Source organism: Centrocercus urophasianus, unplaced genomic scaffold (genome assembly GCF_019232065.1).
Source record: "Centrocercus urophasianus isolate 14NV4802_14NV808 unplaced genomic scaffold, USGS_Curo_1.0 seq_17, whole genome shotgun sequence".
Lineage (NCBI taxonomy): Eukaryota > Metazoa > Chordata > Aves > Galliformes > Phasianidae > Centrocercus > Centrocercus urophasianus.
The window spans coordinates 3110253-3133554 of record NW_024884722.1 but is presented as its reverse complement, the minus strand read 5'-3'; the positions used below and the strand labels follow the sequence as shown (position 1 = coordinate 3133554).

The following is a 23302-nucleotide window of genomic DNA, read 5'->3' as shown; positions in this document are numbered from 1 at the left end:
CACACACACACACACACACACACACACACACACACACACACACACACCAGTGCCACCCCAATGCCTACGGCTGTTTCCTTAGGCATGGCCACATCCAGCTGTGTGCTGCTCTGGGCTCATTTTCCAATCACAGGCTCACCAAGGTGAGGTTAGGAAACAAGTGATAATCAGCAAGGGCTGCAGGAAGCCCCATGCTTCTATCCTATTAGCTGCTCAGCCTGGGATTATCAGGTTCATTTTTGGACGTTGGTGATGGTTGTTAGGGTTCTTCTGCTGGGGGAATTCAGTCCATCATTTCTCTGTTGGCAACCACGCCTTGTAGCTGTTCCTCTAAAAGCCAGAGGGCTGTAATTAGCTACAGAGGGGTGAAGGTTTGGTTTGGGGTTGGGGTTTCTCTGTAGAACAAATGCTATTGTGTGCCAGCATCAGCCAGGAGCAGGGGCTGCTTTGCAGGGAATCACACCACCCTCCTGCCAGGAAAATGACAATGAGGGGAGGAAACTCACAGAGAAGAGCAACAGTGTTTGGGTTTTTTTTTTTTTTTGCTTTTTTTTTTTTTAAAAGGGAAAATGAAATGTGCCTGTTTGTCCAGATTGCTGTCAAGCAGGATGTAAGCCTGGGACACCAGGGGCCACAGCGATGCCAGAGGAGCAGCACCAGGAGGGACCCAGGCAGCCACGCAGCTACCAGGATGGGGAGCAGGAAAAGCAAAGCCAGGAGTGAACCCACCCAGCACAGCCAACCCACAACGCGCAGCGTAACATTACACACGAGTGCTTTTGGAGCTCTCCATCAGAGCACACCGGGAGGAACGTGCCCCGTTTGCACGCACATCCTCCAGATGGAAGCGTGGCCGTGGCAGTAGGCGGGGAATGGGGCCAAGATGATGTGGATAACCAAAAGGAGCTTGCCATAAGCAGATAAGCGAGAATAAAAACATGCACAGAGCGCAGAAGGCTTACACAAGCCTGAAGGGAAGCACTATACCCAGCTGGATTCTTTTCTCTGTTTAACAAGCAAGTGAATTACAGCACTGCCCTAACGCACAGCATCTCTGAGATGAGGAGCATCACCTCCCAGCCTCACCCTGCAGGCTCTGCACACCAAAAAGGGATAACGGTGCACAGAGAGATGCTGTGTGTAACCCCCTGGGCCCCTCCATGCACTGCTGTCCGTCCAGCTGCCGGCACAGCACCGCAAGGAATGACATCTCCTCACACAGCACACTTGTTCTGCACACACCTGCCTCGTTCAGGAGAGCCGTGCCCTGGATCAGAAAGCCATCAGGCAGCTGGGCCATCAGGTGTCTGGCAGCACTGCCTGCGGTGAGGGGTTGGAACGAGACGGGCCTTTGGGTCCCTCCCAACCCAAGCCATCACATGACTCCATGACCCCATGGTTAACAGCACGGTTAGCCTCCAGCCTCTCCACGTGCATCCCGCACCCAGCTCCTGCCTCCCACCACTGCCAACCACAGCCCCACGCCATCCCCTGGGGGCCGCTGGCATCGCTTGGTGCACTGAGGAAGAGAGAGGGGAGGAAGGCTTTGTGGACAAGGAAAAAGGAGAAGCAGCAAGGTTTTGCAGCCACGCTCAGAACCCCGAGTGCAGCCGGCTCGCTTGTTGCACGCAGCCCGGTGCATAAAGTGCTTTTGTTCCATTTGGAAGGCACAAAGCCTGCTTGTCCTCTGCACCGCTCCTCCCCTCTGCCACCCACTTGTATCCGATCCCAATGGCACCCCTGCCAGGAGAATTAGGGAGCGCTCCTGCTCAATGGCAGCCTTTGTGCGGCCGCCAGACGGCGGGTGCTATCTCACAGAAACAAAAGCCGGAGCCATTTGCCTAATTCTTATTAATCTCAGTTCCCTGCGCCACGCAGCATTTAAAATAATAAATAAAAGGAAAGAAGCCAGCGTTAAACATGTTCACTTGCAGTATATCAAAGTGCATCGAGAAGCCAGCCTGACCATCGGCCGAATTACTCATTCACTATGGAGTAGCTACAGCTTTACAGTCAACTACACACTTTATTAAACAAACAGAAAAGAAACAGGAAATTTCCCCTTGCCTGGAAAATGTTGCCTCCACATTCTTCTTCTTATTAAAAACCACACATGGCAGTGGAGGAGGAGGGAGGGAGGAGGAGGGGGGACCCACACACGAGAAAATACTACCACCACTTTGCAGGGCGCAGGCTCTCCTCTCCTCTACGAGGGGTATCTTCAAGCAGGCGGTCCCGCGGCCCACAGCTGCACCATCTCAAGACAAACAAGTCTCTTTGAACACGGAGGGAAAAGAAAAGGCTTTTGTCCTGAGCCTCGGAAGAATGGTCTGCAATTGCCAGAGGAGTTACAGCCACCTCTGCGCGGCTCCCAACTCTTCAGAGCACTCCCTCCAGACTTTGCTGAAGCTTTTAACTAATCGTAGTTCTTTCCCAGCCCTTGAATAAAATCATGTGAGTGCCAGCCAAAAAATCTTATGCTATGCACACTAAAGGGTTTGTATATGTCACAGTTTCTTTTTCCCCCTTCCACTCCCCTCCTCCTATTGACTTGACTTGCACATACGTCTTTCTTTTTTTTTTTCCAGTTGTCTCAAATGGATTTAATCTGTGCCATGCTGTGTTTTATGTTTGTTTTGTTTTCTTTTTTTTTTTCCCCCCCAAAAGCTTAAAAATGAAACATGCCTATCCACATGGAGCGCATTGAGCAAGGCTCCAGGAACAAACCGAGAGCCTTTTGCGGCAGCAAGAAAAGCAGCACAAAGCCCTGGGGAAGGCAAGGCCACGGCGACCTCAGATCACCACAACCCAAAGCATAATTCTGCACGTGTCCACGTGTCCGTGGTTGGCAGCCAAGGCAGTCTGCCAGCAGGGCTCACCCCCCAGATCCTCCCTGAGGTGCCCATCTCCTGCCCCTGCCCCTGTGCTGGGAGTTGGGAGGACATGGAAGCAGCCCCACAGCATCGCTTGCAGCCTACGCCCCTCATCTCCTATCATAAAACAGCCTGGGTTGAACACAGGGCCAAACACGGATTACAATCACAGAATCAGAGTATCATTAAGGCTGGAGAAGACCTCTAGGATCAACAAGTCCAATCCCAGCTCACCCCATGCCCACGTCCCTCTGTGCCACATCCCCACGGCTCTGAGCACCTCCAGGGATGGTGATCCCACCATTCCTTGGGCAGCCTGTGCCACTGCCTCACTGCTCTGAGAAATTCCTCTTAATACCCGACTGGAATTTCACCTGGTGCAACTTGTGATCAGCATCTCTTGCCCTAAAAGAGCACACAGGTGTTTTTCCATTGAAATTCATGGAAACACTCCCACTGGTTTGAACAGCATCACCCTTCATGACACACATGTGCACATCTCTAAGGGAAAATAGTGAGCCCCAAAATCAGAGGCTGCAGAAAGGAGGGAAGCAACTGCCCTGCCCAGGAGCTCTCCCTCTCACTGAACCTCTCGGAGTTCATAAATGCTTCCCCACAATAAATGCATGCACAAAAAAGAAATAATACAAACGCCAGGACTGTAAGCCACATCCGAATGACAGAAGCAACCATAAATTAAACGCTCGGTCAAAATATGGGGAGTTTTATATTTGCAGCATTTCACTGTTTTACAGCTTGAATTCCTGTAAGAGCACACACCACAAGCACCCCCCCTGAGCTCCACGTGTGCCCCATTACAGCCCAGACACACGCAGCACACTGCTGAAGGTCCCTGGGGCAGCAATGCAGAGCAGGCAGCTCCGAGTGGCACAGGAGGAGTGCCACCCCACAGCACATCGCCCTGGGTCCTCTCTGCCCTCCTCATCCAATTCTCTTTTCCCTTCTATTCAAATGGAAACCAATGGCATCAGGACAAAACAAAAAGGTTTCTCTGCCATGCAAGCAGGAAGGTATTCCAGCATCCCCACTGTAACAAAGAGCCACACAGCACTGGGAGAGCCATGGGGTTTGCCAGCTGGATCACAGGATGGCTTAGGTTGGAAGGGACCTCGAGGATCATCAAGCTCCAACCCCCGTGTTGCAGGCAGGGCCACCAACCTTCACATTTAATACCTGCCCAGGCTGCGCAGGGCCCCATCCAACCTGGCCTTGAACACCTCCAGGGATGGACGGGGCATCCAAAGCCTCTCTGGATGGGAGCCTCTCCAGACTCTCAGTTACCTTGAGGGATCTGAAGGCTTCAAAGATGCTCTGGAAGGTAGAAAAATGGAGGCTGAGATCAGCCTGGCCCAGGGCACAGCAGCCCTGGCATAGGGAAGCCCAGCACTGCCACCCCAGCCTGGTCCCATGTCTTATTGCTCCTCTGTATTGTTGTGCAGGGAAAGAGAACGGGGTGTGAAACAACTCCATGTGCAAATTCCCCAAACTCCGAGGAAGTCCATCTGCCTGCTGCCTGCAGCAAGACGGGGTGTCTTCCTCTTGAAACGAAGACTGCCTCCTTAGCAAGCATCGTGGCACAGAAAATAGCACAGCCTGGCCATTTTGGGAAAAGGCAGCCGTTCTAATTATATCATCACAGAGAGAGAGAGAAAAACAACTCAGGGTTTTCACTTACGCAGTCTGACAGCGTGCGGGATGCTAAGCTGTTATGCAGAGGGGGAAGTGACAGCCGTATGGCAGGGGCAGGAGATCCCCCCCACTGAAAGAAACACCATCCATCACACACAGCCCTCAGCCTCAGCTTTTGGGAAGCGGAGGGGCTCGAGCTGACTGACAGAGCACGTGCCATGTGCACCTTCTAAACCTGTGTCAGCACACTGGTCATGAGCAGAAAACAAAGAGAACGCCACGTTGTGATGCAGCTGTTGGAATTGAATTATGCTGACATTAGGCCTTTTAATTATGCTGGACAGAAAGTGCTACGAATCTTTTAATGAAGATGTACACGAGGGTTTCTGTATGCTGCTTAGTTCTGTGGCTCACGTAACTGAGATCAGCCGGAGGTTTCCTGCAGACCCCCAGAGCAGGAGGGCAGAGATGGAGTTAGCAGAGCTCTGGGCCAGGGACAGAAACGAGGCAGAGGTTGGCAATTGTTGGCTCACAGCTTCAGAGTGTGGCGATGCCCCTGGTGCACAGACAAGTGGGTTGGAGAGACAGCACTGCTCTGCTGGGAGGGAGCTGCACAGGGATGTGAAGCCAAGCGGTGCCATTCGGGGTGACGCGCACAAGCGGAGCCCTGGGCCATGCTGGAGCTGGCTGGCTACCGAAGGGAAAAGGTCTGTGAGCTCACTTCAAAACCCACAGGTCCTGCCAAGGCTCCATCCCCTGCAAGACCTACCAAAATAGCTCCTGGGCATCGGCCAGGCGTGCCAGCCAAGCCTGCAGTCTGCTGGGTGACCCTGCTGTGAGGTCATCCCTTCTGCAGACCGACAGCTGTCACTGTGTGACCCACAGAACGCTCCTGCCAAGAGTGCTGCACCCTCCACTGCTTCCTCCCTTCCCAAAACCACTCCCAGCCCCATCTCTGCACTCAGATCCCCACCTCTATGGCAAAAATCAAGTGGCAGAACCCCTCGGTGGAGCAGAGGGTGAACCAGCACCACGCTTCCATCATTTCTGCGGCTCCTAGTTTTGTTTTCCTGCTTCCTTGCTTCACTTTGTGCTCCCTCCCTGTCCCACAGCCTCTGAGCTCTCCCACTGCCCTCTGAAGAATCTGGGAACAATTCTTCTTGGTGCAAAATGATGGCAAAATGCACCAAGCAGGGAATAACTGCTGGAGGTGCTGAATGCCTGCAAATCCCACCAATTTCCCTAAGATAAACACACACACTTCCTCACAGCATGGCACCACAGCTAAATGAGAAGGAAAAAAAACCCAACTAAATACCAACACTGGAAAGAACTTAAGTACAACCCACATGCTATTAAAGTCAATACTTTCACAACTAATTCTTTATAAGGGTATCTTTGGATTTTAGGAACCCAGGCACGCGTTGGGTTCCCGCTGACATCTGAAATAGACCAAACCATTACTGTTTGCTAAGAGCACCCTGGAGTACAGAAGGGCACAAGAACGTGTTTGTACACTTGCACACTGCCCAGGTGCACAAGAGTGCACACTTCTGAGACTGCACACAGATCCTTCAACTCCATGTGCACAGATGCTGGGTTGTGAGTAGAAAGCTGCAAGCCTGAAAGATCTTTTGTCATTCAGGGCTATTGAATCTTTCTTAAAATCTTCAAATCAAATGCTGAGATATTTTTTGTGAGCTGCTTTTGAATTCCTTTCTCTCAAACATCCATTAAACCTTTCAAAACTTGAACCTATTTTATTTTTCATGTAATGCGCAACCAGAGAGATCCGAAGAAAAGCATATGGTCCCAAAAGCACAAATGTTTTTCTAACTGTACAAATTGCTCTCGTGAAAGATATTATCTCTCCCTGTGAACCCTGCCTAGCTTCAGTCTTCCTGGCTGAAAACCAATAAGGTCTGGGGGCTGCACACATGGGACATCTGTCACAGCCCCACCTATCTGTACATCACCACCCCAACAGCCCCGAGACCCAAACCCAAAGCTTTTCCAAAAGAAATTCTGCCAATCCAAGGCTGCACATTTAACTTTTCCAAGACGAACCCATTACATGATGATGCACTGGAACAGGTTGCCCAAGGAGGCTGTGGATGCCCCATCCCTGCAGGCATTCAAGGCCAGGCTGGATGTGGCTCTGGGCAGCCTGGGCTGCTGGTTGGCGACCTGCACACAGCAGGGGGTTGGAACCAGCTGAGCATCAGGATCCTTTTCAACTCAGGCCATTCTATGATTCTATAAATACCATCACTGCCTTTGGTACCTGAAGCAGCTCCTCACCCTGAGACGCGGCGATGATTTCCATGGCTGCATTGCATGAGAACTGGATACCTTGTTCAACATCCAAATCACAGTTTGCAGCCACCCTTGTTTATCAACTGTGTTTGAGATAATATCACGATTCAGGATAGGTGAAAAAAATATCTTGAAGGAGAGTTATGTGAAGAAGGATAACCGAGAAGAATCTGCTCATCTGCTGTGTTTCAGAGCAGAAGAACACGCGCTTCCTGTCCTTCATAATAAACCGAAAAGGAATGCTGATGGAGCAAGCAAAACCATCCACAAACACAACTCAACCTTTTCTCCTTGTGAGCAGGAGCTGCCCAAGGGATAACCACGCAATCATGCTGCATTCATACAGTACATTTCATCTCCATTAATCCAGACAACACACTGGCAAAGCCTTATTTTCCAATTCCAAGACCGTGGAGCTGCTCCCATGGTCCTGCAGGTCGCTGCCCATCTCTCCTCTCTATCAAGGAGGTTTCTGGCCATGGCCCAGGGCTCCCTAGGTGGAGAACCAAGCCATTCCCTCACTGACACCAAGGGCAACTTCAGCGAGGCCACAGGAAGCAGAGGAGGGGATGATGGAGTAAAGCACCAAGCTAGGAACTGTATTTTCTCTCTGTTTGAAATGAGCGGAAGCTCTGATCAATAACCTTCACATGCAAGGTGTCTCGTCCTGTTATGCATGCAGAGAACCACTGCACTGCAACTTCCATGGCTGCCAGGAGGCATTTCTTAGAGGATTCTCCAAAGGAAGGAAAAAAACCCAAAGCTGTACCAAAACTACTCTCCAAACAATGTCAAGCTGTAACAGGCTGAAAATGTCTTCATTTTTATGCCTTTCCAGCAACACAGGAAAGAAAGTCAACACTGATGTAGGTAAGCACAGGCTGTACATTTATCTAATATGTATACTGAGGATGGTGAAAATATTTCAAAGTTGCCTGCAGTCATAAAACTATAAATCACACTGAACAGCATCACTGTCATAAGGCATTTTCTTTTAACAGCTCTCTACACTTTACTGCCTCAATAAAACCCACCACCTACCCACCCAAGAGCTGTAGCTACATACCCTACAGCTACTCTCAATTAAAACAACAACCTAGATGATTCTTCATTGCAAAGCCATGATGCAAACACACCAGAAGAACGAGGTACAGCAAAATGAACAAACCAGATCCCACTTCTTCCTTAGGAGTGAGGTAGGAAAGGGAAGCAAGTGATTGCTCATGCACTTCATTCCATCACACAGATTCGTTGGCAGTTGGACTAGATGATCTTACAGGTCTTTTCCAACCTTAACGATTCCATGATTTGAAATGAATTGCTGCAATAATGATCAGACATGGTGCTTGTGTCCTATGGGTCACAATTACACACACAGACCCCAACACGGCACCTCCCCGCTGGCTGTTAGCAGGAGGAGCTATTTTTTCTCTATATCCCTTTTTCTGCAGTCATGTTACTCTCAGCAAGTTCTACTGGACCTCTCTCTCTGGTAAAAACCCAAGGAATGGTTCACCTTCCTTGATGATCACTGTCGTCTCCCACATGCTCACCCATCTTCCTGTCCTCCTTCAGAGGAGAAAAAGAAGGGGATTCTTTCGCAGAAGCCTGTTACAAGTTGCATTCTATGATCCATGATCTCACTCAAGTTGCTTACAGCAGCGAGCTCATCTACAAAAGCACGCAGACCTGCTGCAGGACCTGTAGCCATTTCCTGAGATCTCTGAAGCACAGGGTTTTGCCACTCCTTTGGAGAAGCAGACCTTGAAATCAATGCATTGAAGCACATCCCTCTCGATGCCTCATTCAAGGACTACCCAACTGACACTGATGGCTTTCAAGGTAATTTTTTTTGCATTACTTGTAACGTGAGGGTCACAATTCTTGAAGGACTCCTCTCTAAGCTCCATTAAGTGAGCACAATGGACCTTCTGCACCCAAGGCAGTCACGCTGCTGTGCTCTGCAGCACGCATAGATGCCCAGGTCAGCAGCACATCTCGCTCTCCTCTGCCTCCTTACAGCTGGACAGAGCTGACAGGGATGTGTGCAACCTGCACTGGGTGCAGAGATGCACCTGGACCCCTCCCTGCCATGCACTTCCATGCAAGCAGCCAGCTGGCTCCAACCACTCTGCTGCTCCTGCCCGTCAGGCACATGAACAAAAACCCAGTCACGACTTCCTTGCGATTCACATGAAAAGTGACTGGAGTCAATGGCTTCAGTGTGGAAATCATTCAAACCAGCTGTGGTGAGCGAAAAGAATCCATTCTTCATTCCTGCAACCAGGCTTGCTAGAAAGTAGGGAGCAAATGTTCCACCCAGAATAGTTTTGGTCTGAGCACAAGAGAAACTATTGGCAACATCAACGTTGAAAGAAAGAACGTCTCAGCATCAGACTCGGATGCCTTGCAAATATATTTCCTATCTTCTACCCCCCAGTGGTATTTCTTTCTGCTTCTAATGGACAAGATACTGTAACCAGCTCTGGCAGATTGCTCCAAGTCTTTACAGCAGAGCGCTGCTTTCCATATGGGACAGATGTGGGATGGGAAGTGGCCTCATGGGGATACAGAGCCAGCAATGCCCAAGAAGACACTTCCCATCCTGTTCATGCAATGCCCAGCAACACAAGATAACAACTATGATTAAAAACAGGTTGCATGTACAGTGTCACAATATGAAAGAAACAATGAACCCGGGGCTCTCCACTGCCCTGTCACACTGCTCAGTGCTGGCTGCCTCCCCACCTCCCTTCCATTGGTCAGGACCAGCAATTCCCAAATCACAACAGCTGGCAGCAGCAGCCCTCCGCCTCCTCTCACTCGCTGCAGCTTTCCCTGAAAGCATGATGACTTTTAAATCCTTCCAGGCTCGAAGCCCAGTAAGCAGTAAAGCCCAGCTCAGAGTGATATTTATTTCTCGTAACTATTTTTCTCATGTAAGAATGCAACAGAAAAATAACCCCTACAGTATTTACCATAGCCAGAGGTATCAGAATTGAACCCCAGGTTCCAACCTGCCCTCAGTTGTGGGGATTTGAACAAAATCTTTTGGGGAATGGGAGGCATTGGCTTGGACAAAGAGCTCCACGGAACAGCCACAATGGCTGCGCAGTGCTTTGGTTAATTACAAAGTTGGCTGCATTCGTAAGGACGAGGGAAACAACGCCGCTGAAATCAAGGCAGAGAACAAGGAAAAACAGCAGCACATGGAGGAAACAGAAACGGCTCAGTCAGCCCCAGTGCCTCTCCAAAACCACTCGTAGTTACTGGTGCACTGCTGTGGGTGCAGCGCTGTGCCACAGGTCTGGGAACCACAGGGGGACGTGCAACCTGTGTGCTGCAGCCAAGGATCTCTGCACAAGCAGCATATTGATCCCTCCTCTCAGCACAAAGCTCTGGCCAAGAAGAAACATCGGCCATGGACCACTTCCAGGAGTGGGATTGAGACGCTCTTACTGTAATTGAACATGAAGCTGTGGCCTCTGAGGGCCATGCAGGCTCCTTGCTGGGACGGGCTGCTACCTTGTGTAGCTGAGCAAGGGGTTCTGCTTCACAGCAGCTGCCAGCAGGAATGGGATGGCAGGAGGCAGGTGGGAGGGAGGCTGCGGGCACAGCTGCAGTCGCAAGCTGGTGAGAGCACAGAGATGGTTGCAGGGCAAGCTGGCCTTGCTAAGAGCAGCTCCAAGAAAACCGTCCTAAAAGGACAGCCTCCTCTTGATTCTCTTCCACGTGGGAGATGAGAAAGAACCATCTAAATTGGACAAGAAGAGGCTGAACCCCATGGAGGGCCTCTGACCCAAGGAGTTCCAGGTCCCAAACACCTCTGCAAAGGGAACAGAGCCATCAAACCCACAGATGTACAAAACTAGCTCAGATAGAGTCACAGAATGATCTGAGTTGGAAGGGAACTTCAAAGGCTATCTGGTCCAACCCCCTGCAATGCACAGGGACACCCAAAGCTCCATCAGGTGATCAGAGCCCATCCCCTGACCTTGGGTGTCTGTAAGGATGGGCACTATCACCTCTCTGGGCAGCCTGTATCAGTGCCTCAGTACCCTTATTGGATACAGGAAAAAAGTTGTGTACAATCTAGATCTTTCCTCTGTTAAGTTTGAAACTACTTCCTCCTGTCCTAGTAAAACCACAGAATGATTTGAGTTGGAAGGGACCTTCCATAGAGATTCTATAAAGATCATCTGGTCCAACTCCCCAGCAGCCTGGACAGCTAGCAGTAAAGCGCAGTTAGACTCAGGGCAGCAAAGCACAGGTTACACACTCTGTTCACGATGTGAAGTCAAAATCCCAGAGCCAGGGATCAATTTGCTTAAGACCTACTTTCTAGTTGTAGTTTTTCCAAATCCCACCTGCAGATCCTTGCTCAGCGCCCGAAGCCGCAGGACTCACCAAACGCTGCCCTGCTGCAGCACAAATGGCTTTGGATGGAATGGATAAGAGATATTCTGAAACTACAAAGGCTAGAAGCTGAAAGCAAACAAAGCACGTAATGACATGAATTTGGGAGGAGGAGCTTGCAAAAAATTCAAATCACAAACATTTTGTGAATGTTACCAGCAGTGCTGTTTACAAGCATGGAATAGCTTCTTAGAAACTGTCTACCTTTAGCGTACTGCCTGTCCAGCAGCAGTATTTTGGTTGGCTCGTTGCTGCTAATTCCAGTATTTGCCCCTTTCTTCTGCTCTCTTGCCTTCTACCAGCCTTGCTGTGCTCGCAGCCAGCTGCCCAGCATTGCTCTGTATGTACTCATTGGTCAGTGCCTTGGCTAGATGCCTTATGAACAAATTAAACAAACAAATAGGCAAGAGGCGTATTAACACCATGAGCCTAATATTTTTCCAGAGTGGGAGTAAAGGAAATTGGAGATCCCCCAGGAAAGTGTCCCTGAGTGCGGCGAATGGCCAAATTCCACCCATTAGAGGGGCATCATGGAAGGGAATTAAGCACTCCTGGCATCTGGTGCAGGGAACCCACAGACGAACCACAAATGAGCGCAAGCAAGGCAGAGATTGCATTGCAAACTGCTTATCTTCTGGAGGCCAGCTGCTGCTCCAGAGCCTGAGGCCTCTGGGAGGAGCAGGAGAGGCTTTTCAGAAGGAGTTACAGCAGCGCTTTTCCTTACCAGCACCAAACACCTCTTCCTTCCCGCAGCAAAAGCTGCTTGCTGTCTGTCCCCAGGGAGAGCTGTGAGTGTCCCTCCGGCTCTCACTGAAGTGCTCTTCCCAAACTGTAACTGGTTGTGCAACACAGAGCTGTGCAACAACCTCCCAGGCACAGAGCCTTGCAGGAGCCATGCTGTCCCCCAATCTTCCTGTGAGATCTGCCTCCCATACAGCTCTGCTGATCCGCTCACCTCCTCAGTGGCTGCCAGAGCTCAGGCCTCCTCCCCGCTGATCCTGCCCTGCTCAGCACCTGCACACCATACACAGGTATGGACCCAAATGGTTGGGCCGGCTCTGCCCAGCACCACTGCTCCTAAGGGCACCAATTCACCCTGCACCAGGAGAGGAGGGGATTTCCCTCTGCAATCACCAGGGCAAAGCTCATCTACTGACATGGAATGACTGCCAAGAGAGAAAAAGCAAGATAGTCCAACAGATCTCTGGATTGATCTCATTCACAGCTGCACGTCCTTTAGAAGATGCTTTTTAGTTCACAAGACAGATGCCTGTACCCCTGAGCTCCACCTTCCCTGATAAATATCTGTGTGCTCCTCACAAGTGGCCTGCTCTGGTTGACTGTAGCCCAGAGAAGCACAGAACAGAACCACAGGATCAGTGAAGTTGGAAAAGACCTCTAAGATCACCAAATCAAACCATCTGCCCACCATCAATATCACCCACTAAATGAAGTGCCACATCTACATGTTTCTTCAACACCAACAGGGACAGCAACGTGTTGTCATTCATCTTAAGACTAACCCAAAATATAGCCACGCTCATAGGCCAGTTCTGATGCCTTTTGCCACTTCAAGGCATCTTCTTCAAAGCTCTCCATCAAACAGCCAGCTCTGCCCTTCCCTCAGGACTCACCCCTCCTTCTCTCTCCCTCCAGCCACTGCTCTTGCCATGGAGCAGCCAAGCAAGCTCCTTCCGTGTCTCCTGACCCACAGGTCTTGCACATCTGCTGCTGTCACAGCGCAACCCACATCCTGCCTCTACACCCCGTCCCATCTCCCTTTGCCTTATGGCAATCATAACCATTAAGGCTGGAAAAGACCTCTAAGATCTCCAAACCCAACCCCTCCTACCCCTACCATGCTCCCATCCCTCAGTGCCCCATTCCCACAGTTCTGCATCACCTCCAGGGATGGTGACCCCAGCACTCCCTGGGCAGCTGTGCCAATGTATTATCATTCTTCCTGAAAAAGAATGTTTCCTAATATCCAGCCTGGAGACCTGGGTGCAATTCCCACCCACCTTCCAGCTCTCCATACCCTTTTAGGCTTCCACGCTGCTGTTCCACCCTGGGCTCAGCTGAATAAAACTTTAAGACCCAATTTTTGTTCTTTGCACAGCCACCTCTCCGCAATGACTGGCAAAGCAGGTATGGCAACCCAGCCATTGGTAACAGATCAAAAGCCTCCATAGTTCATCAATTATTTTTGTGCAGCATTCTCTAGAGCAGCACACACTGGGCCCATATCTATGAATCATTTTCACTTTCTGTGTTGTGTTTTCTTTCTCGAGAGCATTGCAGTGAGCTCGACAGGCTTATCGTTCACTAACAGGAGCACAGTCTGACACGCCTGAGTTTTAGGGGGTGCAAACCAAACACACAGTAAGCAGCCTAATAGCAAGAACAGGAATTTCACGTGAAACCGAAACATCAGAAGCAAAGAAGGAAGCACTGTACTGTATCCACAACCAAACCACTTCTCAATGGCAAGCATCCAAACCAGAACAATAGCTGCTAACACACAGCCAGCGCCGCACGTCCCAGTCAAGCTGAGCACACAGCACCAACTGAAAGGTGGGCAGCCAACCCCCATGCACGACACTACTATATTTATAAAGCAATCTGAGCTTTAATAATTCAAGAGCATTTAATTGGCTGCTGGTAAGGTGGAATTTTTTTTTTCCATAGCATGACCTGGATGGATCCAGTATCTGTGTAAGGCACACCCCAACCTGCACAGCCCAGGCACGGGGCCAAGGGGATGATGTGGCAGGACAGGGGGCTGTGGCACGGCAGGAACAGTTCTGGGGCTAATAGCCCAACTCCTTAACGTACAGAGGAAAAACAGCACTTCATGAAATATTGATATGCATTTGGAAATTTGACAATTATCTCCAGAGCTCCTTGGTAAAACCTGAAAGCAAATAAATAGCAAACATTTCCTGTACTCATTAAAATACTGAAAAAGAGAGAAAGAAAGCTACTCATTATCCATTTGACAAATATAACCTATTATTTTTAATAATGCACAGGCATTCAATGCATGAAATTTACAGCTCGTCTTGCTTAAAGAAACCATTGGTTTTGTAGATCTAATTTTAAGAAATGCAATAAAAGTAAGTTATGGGGAGCTGATTGCTTCTGCAGGAGAGGGTAAAAATCTTTATTCTGCTGCAATGAATGGCAAAAACGCCATTTATTCAGCTGGAAGTACAGCTTCACTCACTGCTCTCTTCTGGAAACTGCTTTTCCAGAAAGGAATTCTCAAAAATTAGAAATATTCATTTCTTTGGCTCTTCTCATGCAAGCTTCAAAACCAGAAACCTGGATTTAAGGAAGTAAAACACAGCACACGTGGGGCTGTTAGTGCATGAGCTTCATGGCTGTAAGGAAGAACATAGAGTATAAAAACTTTTCCTTGATGGATAAAGACAAGCTGACAGAGCACAACAGGCTGCTCAGCACCACAGTGATCCACTAATGATAGCAATGATAGCACAGCAATCCACAGTTGGGACCTCTGAGCCCAAACTGCTGATGAAACAGCACCACAGCCATCTAAAAGTAGTAAGACAAGGAACTTAAGATCCTTAAACCAAATCTTGCAGTGCTAAGCTGACAACTTCCACTCTCACTCAGGTCCACCCAACGTGACCAAAAATCCAGTGACAGAACAAGTGGGAGGTGGATAAGTGAGGCAATGAAAGCTATGGTCAGGTTTTCCCAATTACCTCACTGTCCCAATGGACAGTCCAGGTGCAGATAAGCTCTTTACTGTCCATGCTGAATACTTCCTTTTATCTTTCATAATACACACTAATCAAGACTTCTTTCATCGTCAAAGCAAAATACACGCACTTGCATCAACTGCTGTACTTTCTGAATATTCATTTTAAACTTTATCATAAAGCAATCAGAGGAAGGCAGGGAACATTACAGCTGACTGCGTGTGACATTTCCATCCCTGTTCTTTTCTCACTTCGTGGCTAATGGCGAGAGACTCCAACAAGAGCCACCATAAGAAGAGATCGATGATAATCACTACAGTCAGCAGAGGAGTGTGTAGGAGGCAGCTTGAAACCATGCAGGGATTTGCAGTGTTAGAACAAGTGTCAGGACACGTGTTGGGGTTAAGAAGACCTGCAAAGGTATCAAGTGTGCATCATCAGGGTGTTGCGCTCCCTGGCCCTGCACCCATGTTGCCATCTTAACATCCAGGAGCACATATCCCAAATGTTTCAATGGGACCTCTTTCCACATTCTCCTTTCTGACTTCTTCCTGGTTGAAAGCATATCCTAACTTACCACTTCTCATTGTGTCTGCTGTCTAAGTAAAGTCCCTTCTGTTTATTTACTCACCACGTCCATATAACAACCCAGAAAACAACAAACTGCTTGAAAACCAAACCAAATCACTCCTGGCAAAATATTTCTAACTGCACAGAAGTGCTGATCCAAATGGATAATGACTAATGCACAGATTAGATTTTTGAATACAACAAATACAACAGCTGTAGAGAGAGAAGTGAAGGGGGGGGGGGGGGAAAAAAAAAAAAAAAAAAAAGCTGCTAACCTTTCAAAGGACTCAGATAGGCAGGAATCTCCCAGGAAATACCCTCACCTCCACTGCCAGCTCTTAAATGAGGTCAGGCAAGGGGTGGATCCTGGCTTCAGCCTTTCTGGTTACTCAGCTGCAATGCATGCACCTGAAGTCTCCTGGGTTGGCCCTGCCTTCCCAAGGTGCTGCATCACAGCTTCAGGCTATGACTTAGTGTTTCTGCTACAGATCCTCATCAGCTCCAACCATTCAAGCCTTACTGGTTTCATAGAATCACAGAAGGGTTTGGGTTGGAAGGAGCCTTAAAGCCCATCCAGTTCAAGCCTTGCTGTGGGCTGGTTGCCACCAACCAGCTCAGGCTGCCCAGGGCCCCATCCAGTGTGGTGTTGCTGACTTCTGGGGATGCCCGGAGATGCCACAGCTAATGAGGGCCTCATCATCCTCTGAGTAAAAAAATTCCTTCTGAAATCCAACCTGAATCTCCCTTCTTTTAGTTCAAAGCCTTGGCCTACCTGCCCCTTCTCCCAGCCCCTCCTTGGCTGTCTCTGCTTTTCTATTTGCCATTGGCCTCTCAATCTCTGAGGTTAGGTCAAGATTTTCCCAGCTGCCTGAGACCTGGACCCAGCCCACTGGGCACAGGGTGACCCCAGGCAGGCAGGGCAGGAGCCACATCTCCATTTGCCACGGGACTCACACGTAAGCTGATTGCTGGCCTTCGCACTGGGGAAGAGGGCGGAGGAAGGCAAGCCAGGCACTAATCCGCTCCATCTGCTCTGCAGCAGCTAATTGGATTGCAAGTGCAGAAAGCGAGGCCCCTGCATGCTCCCAAACCTGCTGCTGTACTGAACCAAGCAGCTCCGGTGCATGGGGTGAGGGTCCTGCCACAGAGCCAGGTGCTGCTCCTGACGAGGTGGGCACAGCTTGGCTATCCAGCTCCACTGCCCCGGCTTCTCTGGGGAGGTGAGAGCACCATTGCATCAGAAAAGAGTATGTGAATAAAAACATCAACGTTTCGTCTGTAACAAAGCCCTAGAAACAGAAGGCATGAGAGGTTATAAATTAGTTTTCTTTACCAAAAGCCAGTGGAATGCTGTTAATGTCAGGTTTTATTTACGTGCGAAAGTCCAAGGCTCATCTGCAAGGTGCTCTATATAAACATTACTAATACATGTCCTGCATCTGCAGCATTTCTTCTAAATCAGTGGCTTAATGATTCCGCTCCTCTGCTTTTTAAGGATTCTCCTCAGCACCCACTCCACTCCTCGAAATAACAGACAATTCGGCGGCGCAGCATTTTCATTACAGTGCTCGGCGGTGCAGTGCTATGCGAGAGACAAGAAGAAATATAAAAATGTGTAATATAATAATGATCAGAAACCTTTAACATTTGTTCCCCTCCATGAACGCTAAGTTTGTAGCTATGGAAACGACTTACGAGAAAGCTAAGAAAAATTGTCAGCAAATATAGCCAAAGAATGCTGTGGATATAGGGAAGTCCTAACAATGATAGAGATCTACAGGGTAAGAGGAAAGTGTAAATTGAAGATGACAACACTTGTGCATCGACAACACGTTCTCCTCTGACAGGCCAAACTCATTTTTATTGCCGTGGCACTAAAGTCAATGAATTGCACCTGGAATGAGTTTGACACTTTATATTGCTTTTGATAAAGCCATTATAAAAAGCACACTTCAACTTTTAAAAAGTATTTTAGAAGCGTATTCTCGGCAATCAGTGACTCCTGTGTTCATGTTGGCCACAACAGTCAGTGTTTTATCAAGTCAGATTGCACGCTCTGTGCTCCAGCTATGCACCCCATTAATGAGAGCAGCTCTAGTAACACCAATCTGCAGTCCCACACATGACACACATCTGCACACTCATCTACCACAGTGATGCTGGTGAGAGTTTGCACATACAAATGATGCTCAGCCAGGTCTTCGTGAGCCTTCCACCCAGACTCAGTGCAACTTATTCCCATCTTTTTCTCATACCAGGCCACAAACGATAACACGACCACCAGTGGACACTCACAAGACTTATCTGCTGATTTCAATCAAATGTTTTTTGTGTGGACGTTACAATCCCAGGTAAAATAATTAGCCCATGGTTTTGCCAGTGCATGCCGTGCAGACATACTTCACCTGGAGGAACACACTCCTTGGGAATGGCGCCCAGGACTTGCTATGGTCTGTCAGGTCAATGTGCAAATTAAATCAGATTTATTCAGTGCATGGAGCTTGCTGTGGTGCTCCTTCAGTCTGGATTGTTAATTGAGCTGCTTTACGTGTATACACTGTGATTACACGGTACAATCTGTACAGAAAATGGAGTGAAGAAAACCTGCAGCTGATTTCTGAACTGCTCACTATACGGTACATTGGGCAGAGAACAAACCAACATCAACAAATGCTCATGAAATTTATATTGCGCATGAAATATCACTGCTACACTCCTTCTGCCCATAAAAAGCGATTACAATTTCAACACATTACTCTTAAAAGAATGAGTAAATTTAGCTCTTTCAACCATCCTGGAACAACTGTCAAGGCTCTCGCCCCTGACTATGCCCTCTCAGCCTGCAACCAATATATGGTTAACACCATTTCTGTCTGTCACAGGGTGGAAAATGCCAATAAAAAGAATCACCATCAGGTGTTAAACAGTATCAGCAGAGCTAAGCTCATCACAGGGAAAGGCATTTCGAGCCAGGCTCTAAGCTGATAAACCAAGACGAGTCCCTTTCACACTGGAGAGCATTACTTGCCCAGGGAAGGCAGCCATCCTCAGCCTGGCTTTCCCTGCGTAGGAGAAGGTCTGGGTTTTAACCAGCTCTGACTTGGGTTGGACGCCAAGTGGCCTCGCTTCTCCTTTTGTGCAACACCTTCCACACACGTTGCAGGCTTTCTCTGCTTGCCACTGCTGTGGCTTGGAGCAGGGATTGCCGTGCACAGAAAGGACAACCCATCTAACTTCTTCTGAATACTTTATCAAACCCCAAAACCTGTGGCAGTTGATCCCACTGCTCATACCAAAGGACGCAACACAAAGCATCAAAGCTTGGCACAAAACCACCGGTTGGTACCTGAAACACACTCAGTTTAAAAGACTGCTATACACAGCCCAACAAGACTCTTTTTAACAAAAAAACAAACAAACAAACAACAAAATGATCTGTTTTAAACCTCTGCTCATTTACCAACCCTCAACACATCCCTGGACTACAACAGACACTTTACAACTCTCTGCTGACCAAGCTGACTTTAACCTTCACTGACAGAAAATATGTGCAGCCATTTAGAGACAGAGTTGAACACTGAACCTGCTTTCACCTCGCGACTCACAGATCCACAGCAAAAGCTACAACCAGGAGAGAGCTCGTGGCTCCCAGATATGCGTCCTCTCTCCTCCTGCTGGTAAATACGATGTTCCTGGGTTTAGTCAAGTTTCTGTCATCCACCTGATGTTGTACAAACATGCTAACGTACTGGTAAGGCTCGTTTATCACCTCGCCTGCAAGTGCCAACGCTCCTTAGCAATGATGTTCCTTAACCAGCAATTCCTCAACACCACTCGAGGATGCAGAACCGCCATGCCTTCCATTCCTCAGCCACAGCCTTCCCTCTGCAGCAGGTCTTACCTTGGCTTCTACTTCTAAAATACAGTTTAACGGGAAGAAAACCTCTCCGGCTATTTGAAAAATAAAAAGGGGGAGATAAATAAAAATGAAGACAATTTTACAGGTCCTACTTCAGCTAAACCTTTCAGGGACTTCAATGAGAAGATAATCTTTCTGTGATTATGTCCAAACCCTCTGGTTGCTTAGCAACACATAATTAAGGAATATGTTTTCAGATCCGCTTTGCAAGCTGGCCATTATCAGATGAAATTACTGGAGCAACAAATGTCATCCTCATGCAAATGAGTTGGTTGTAGGGGGGAAAAAAAGAGGTTTGAGTAGTGAGGAAGAGCTCAGCAGCGCTGAAACGCTGCCGGCTTCCTTTTGCTGTGCGCCGGTAATTCTTTTAAAGAAAATGGATAATATAGAGATTTTTAGAGAGGAAGGTTTGTGGTTTACGTAGGAGACAAATGGCAGGAGGGGATGGCGGCTGGTTCCAAAGGAGACTGCCCCAGTGCGTGTGTTACTGCGGTCCCTCACATCGATCGCGCTGTGAACACGCTAACACGCCTGTGCTCCCTGCATCGTGCCGCTCCGCGCTTCCTTCGGGCCCTGGGAAATGGGAGATGTAAGAGCACTGCCTGGATGGACCACTTCTGCCTCTGATCCGTGTCAACACAAAGCGCGCTGCCCAATATTTAAGTATTGCTATAAATCAATACCTTGCGCCAGCTGCACAAAGGATGCATGAGCATGAAGGGAAGGGCATCCCCTCTCGAGCCGTGTAATTACAGTAAGCCAGGGCAAGGGCTGCGCCAACCGGCTGCGTTTTGACAACTTTATCACTTCCACTCAGAAAATCCTTCTTTATTTAGATTCCTGTGGAATGCCATCATTGCTTTGGCACCGTTTCCACGCCTATAAATGGTAGACTTTTATTAAGGCTTTGTGTGCGTGTGCTTGCAGGGTACATTGTTTGAGACTTGTTTGTATGGCAGTTCAGATAAACTATGCAGAGAGAAAATTCCCTGCCCGCAGACTCACTACCAGGAAAAAACATTTCAAGGGTTTTTCTGTACATTTTTCAAACAAGACAAGCCACAAATGAACAGATTTTCTGATTTTCCCCTCACTTGGTGGCATATTTTTGGGGCTACTATCTTCTAAGCATGCCCAAACCACTCAGCTGTGTATCTCAGCTTCTGGAAGGGGAAGGGAAAAGAGGAGCCACCATTCATTTTTATTGTTTTAGAGCTTAACGACAAGGTTTTAGTTTTAAGCACAGCCCTATTACTTTAACAGCTATATCACTTCCCTTATAGGCACCTCCAGAAGAAATCAGGGAGGTTATTTTATATGCCTGATAAAACAGCAATTTAATAATAAGAAGACTTAGGTAATGGCCAAAGGTAAGTCGATTCCCGAGTAATGCCATCAGCTATCTGATGAATTCAGTCAAAACAATGCTAACCATTTCCTTGAGGAACACATTTGTGCCTGATAACAGCGGTAAAAAGTCGATCTGCAGCAAACCCCGTGGTCTTAATTGCTCAGCGAGCGCCGTATCTGATCTCCCATCCTCCACAAACAACAGGATGGAAAGCTTACCCACAGCCGAGTTACCTGACATGTTGCTCACTGTTAGCTGAAGTTGGCTGAGCAAATAAAATATTTAGAATTTAACCACACAGGGAGAAACAGCATCTCTAGCTGTGTGTAGCCCTATACAGAAGCCCTTTTCTAAATAGGAGAGGCACCTAATATTCTGGCACAGAACCCGACTTTGCCTCGCATTTCTTAGGAATTCACGCAAACAACAACAGAGCGACTCTAAACTACCACACAGACAAAGATCCTTAGGAGGTTACTTGGTTCTGGTGATGCCATCGTGGAGACAATGACAGGAGGCCCCGTGCGCCTGCTGAGCTTCGGGTATGGGGAGAGCTGTGCAGGGAACGCGGGGCCGGCGGGGGCCAGGCTGCTGTCCCCGGGTGCACCTGGCCGGCGGAGGAGCTGTGGGCTGCCGTGTGGGCTGGGGGCTGGCGACGCCGCCGTCCGCTCTCTCTTCATCAGCTCCATGGGCACAGTGTAGGTGGTCGGGTACGCCGTTTTGGGGCTGGCGTGCGGGTTGGCTGTGGTCATGGGTGTGCCGGATGGAGCGGAATAGGTGGACGCCGGTCGTGGGTGCACATTGCAAGGCAGGGGAGTGTTGTATCCAGAGTTGGAGAGGAACTGCGGCCCCTGCGGAGTGCCAGTGGGGTAGGTGGTCTCCAGTAGGTGCTGGGTCGGGGCGCTGGATGGCCGCCGGTGCATCTCCCCGGTCCTCGGGGAGGGTGGCTGCAATGGAGGCTGTGGGGCGGTGAGGCCATCAGCGGCCGGTCCCGAGCCCACGCTCAGCCCATAGTCACCCAGCAGCTCGCTGCGGTGGCTGAAGCTGTTGGAGCGGGTCCTGGGGCGCAGCGATCCGCTCCTCCGCTCCTGCCGCTGCAGCTGCATTTCGGCCTTGTAGTTGTGGGCGATGCGTGACAGCACACGTGCCTGCCCCAGGTTGGGAGCCACTGACTTGATGTCGTTCTCCTCCATCATGGCCAGCAGGTTGGGTGAGTCAAAGCCCTGCTGCAGCAGAGCGGCAAAGGTGCTCTCCGAGACACCCTCAGCACGCAGCAATGCCACAAATTCAGGGTCGAAGCTCCTCTTCCCCTCCTGCCCGGGGAAGGCCGTGGGCACCGGCGGGTGAGTCGGTGCCACCGCCATCGTCTCATAGCTGTCGTAGGGGCCCTTGGTGCCGGTGCCCTCGCGGCCTGGCCCATAGCCACCAGCGGGATCCACTACTAAGCATGTGGGGACGGCCTGTCTGCTGCCCGCCGCCTCGGGAGGCCGCTCAGCCCCATCACCATAGGCTGGACGGCCAGAGAAGTTCGGTGGTTCTGCTCCGTAGCGCAGGCTGGGGGGCTCTGTGCCGTACCGTGCTGGCGACATGTCCCTGTTGCGCAGTCGCTGCCCATCCATGGTCATTTTGGGGTCCCTGTAGAGGCGGGCGGCCTCTGGGGCTGCAGGTGGGCGGCCCGGAGCCTGGTCCCAGGACAGCCGGCTGCCTGGAGCCCCGTAGCCCGCCGGCGGCCGGCTCACCGCCTGGTAGCAACGAGGGTCCTTGGGTGACCTAGCGGCCAAGGATGGGTCGCTGTAGTAATCCTGGGTGCCCCGTCCTGCCATGACTGCCTGCCGGTCACAGTAGGTGAAGTCAGGGACAGAGCCCTTCCTGAGGGGTCCCGGGGCGAAAGCAGCATCCTGGTAGGGGTACGCCTCTTGCTTCAGCTCCGCACCGCCCTGCAAGATGATATCATTGGCACGGAGGCCCGGCGGCTCATACCAGCCGCCCTCACCACCATAGGTCAGGGAGCTCCTCCGGCCCGGCGGCCTCTGGTACTCGAAAGCATTCTCACCCTCCCAGGCGCCCTCGTACCAACCGGCGGCATCCCAGCTCTGCGAGCGGCCGATGTTGGGGTGCTTGCTGGGGATGGGCATCACCGCCGCACTGCTTGCTCCCACTGGGACAGAGAAGTGGAGGCACCTTCCTTCTCACCGCTTCCCTGGCCAGCATCAGCAGCAGACCATGCCTGGCCCGAGCCCTCCCTTCACAAGCCTACCGGTGGCTTTATCTTTCCAAGCGTCGCCTGAATTATTAATTCTTCGAAACTTTAGGAGGCGAAGCATGTAACCCGGCCTGGCTGCACGGCGGTGGGGGAAGGACCCTCCGTGCAGCACGGCCACAGAAGAGGGCCGCTGCACTCAGCTCCGATGCTTTATCCTCCTCTGTGCTCGGGACGGCGCGCTCACATGGACAACTGGCCGAGCAGCGCGGGGATTAG

At 49.9% G+C, this 23302-nt stretch overlaps 1 protein-coding gene across 1 annotated transcript in view; it reads right to left on the bottom strand.

Moving 5' to 3' along the window:
- The window catches only part of CTBP2 (C-terminal binding protein 2), a 31779-nt gene extending 8821 nt beyond the window's left edge, over positions 1 to 22958 (bottom strand). The window contains exon 1 of the mRNA XM_042818188.1: positions 21302 to 22958. Coding sequence (XP_042674122.1) covers positions 21302 to 22958 — 1657 coding nt within the window. The remainder of the gene's footprint in view (positions 1 to 21301) is intronic.
- Positions 22959 to 23302: the final 344 nt, after the last annotated feature.